Genomic DNA, 362 nt, shown 5'->3' with positions numbered 1-362 from the left:
AAAGCAGCTTTTTAACTGATACATTTTGCCAATATTTTCCACCACAGTATGACCATGACCCATAAAGGGAGAGATACATGAATAAGGTTTGTATCCACAGGGGTAAGTTGTTCTACAGCGAAGAGGCCAATCGCTGGTGCCTCCCCAACATGGCGTCTGACCGCTCTGTTGTCATGCGGTCACAGCGAAGCATCTTCGAGCTGGAGAAGAGACGCCCAGTGCAGTTCAATGCCTACTTTGGCATGTCCTCTCTGTCAACAGCCATATTTGGCATTGTGTTTGGGATCCTCTTCTACCTGATGGCTTCCTTCACATTTACCAGGTCACTTTTGCTCAAGGTGGGGAAAGTTTTTATGTTGAGA

At 46.7% G+C, this 362-nt stretch overlaps 1 protein-coding gene across 1 annotated transcript in view; it reads left to right on the top strand.

The window, feature by feature from the left end:
* LOC119594618 (saccharopine dehydrogenase-like oxidoreductase) overlaps nucleotides 1-362 on the top strand; it is a gene marked incomplete in the record, with an annotated part of 9,088 nt that overhangs the window by 7,215 nt on the left and 1,511 nt on the right. The window contains 1 exon segment of the mRNA XM_037943670.1: nucleotides 101-338. Coding sequence (XP_037799598.1) covers nucleotides 101-338 — 238 coding nt within the window.

Source organism: Penaeus monodon, chromosome 34 (genome assembly GCF_015228065.2).
Source record: "Penaeus monodon isolate SGIC_2016 chromosome 34, NSTDA_Pmon_1, whole genome shotgun sequence".
Classification (NCBI taxonomy): domain Eukaryota; kingdom Metazoa; phylum Arthropoda; class Malacostraca; order Decapoda; family Penaeidae; genus Penaeus; species Penaeus monodon.
This window is presented reverse-complemented; position numbering and strand designations above follow the sequence as displayed.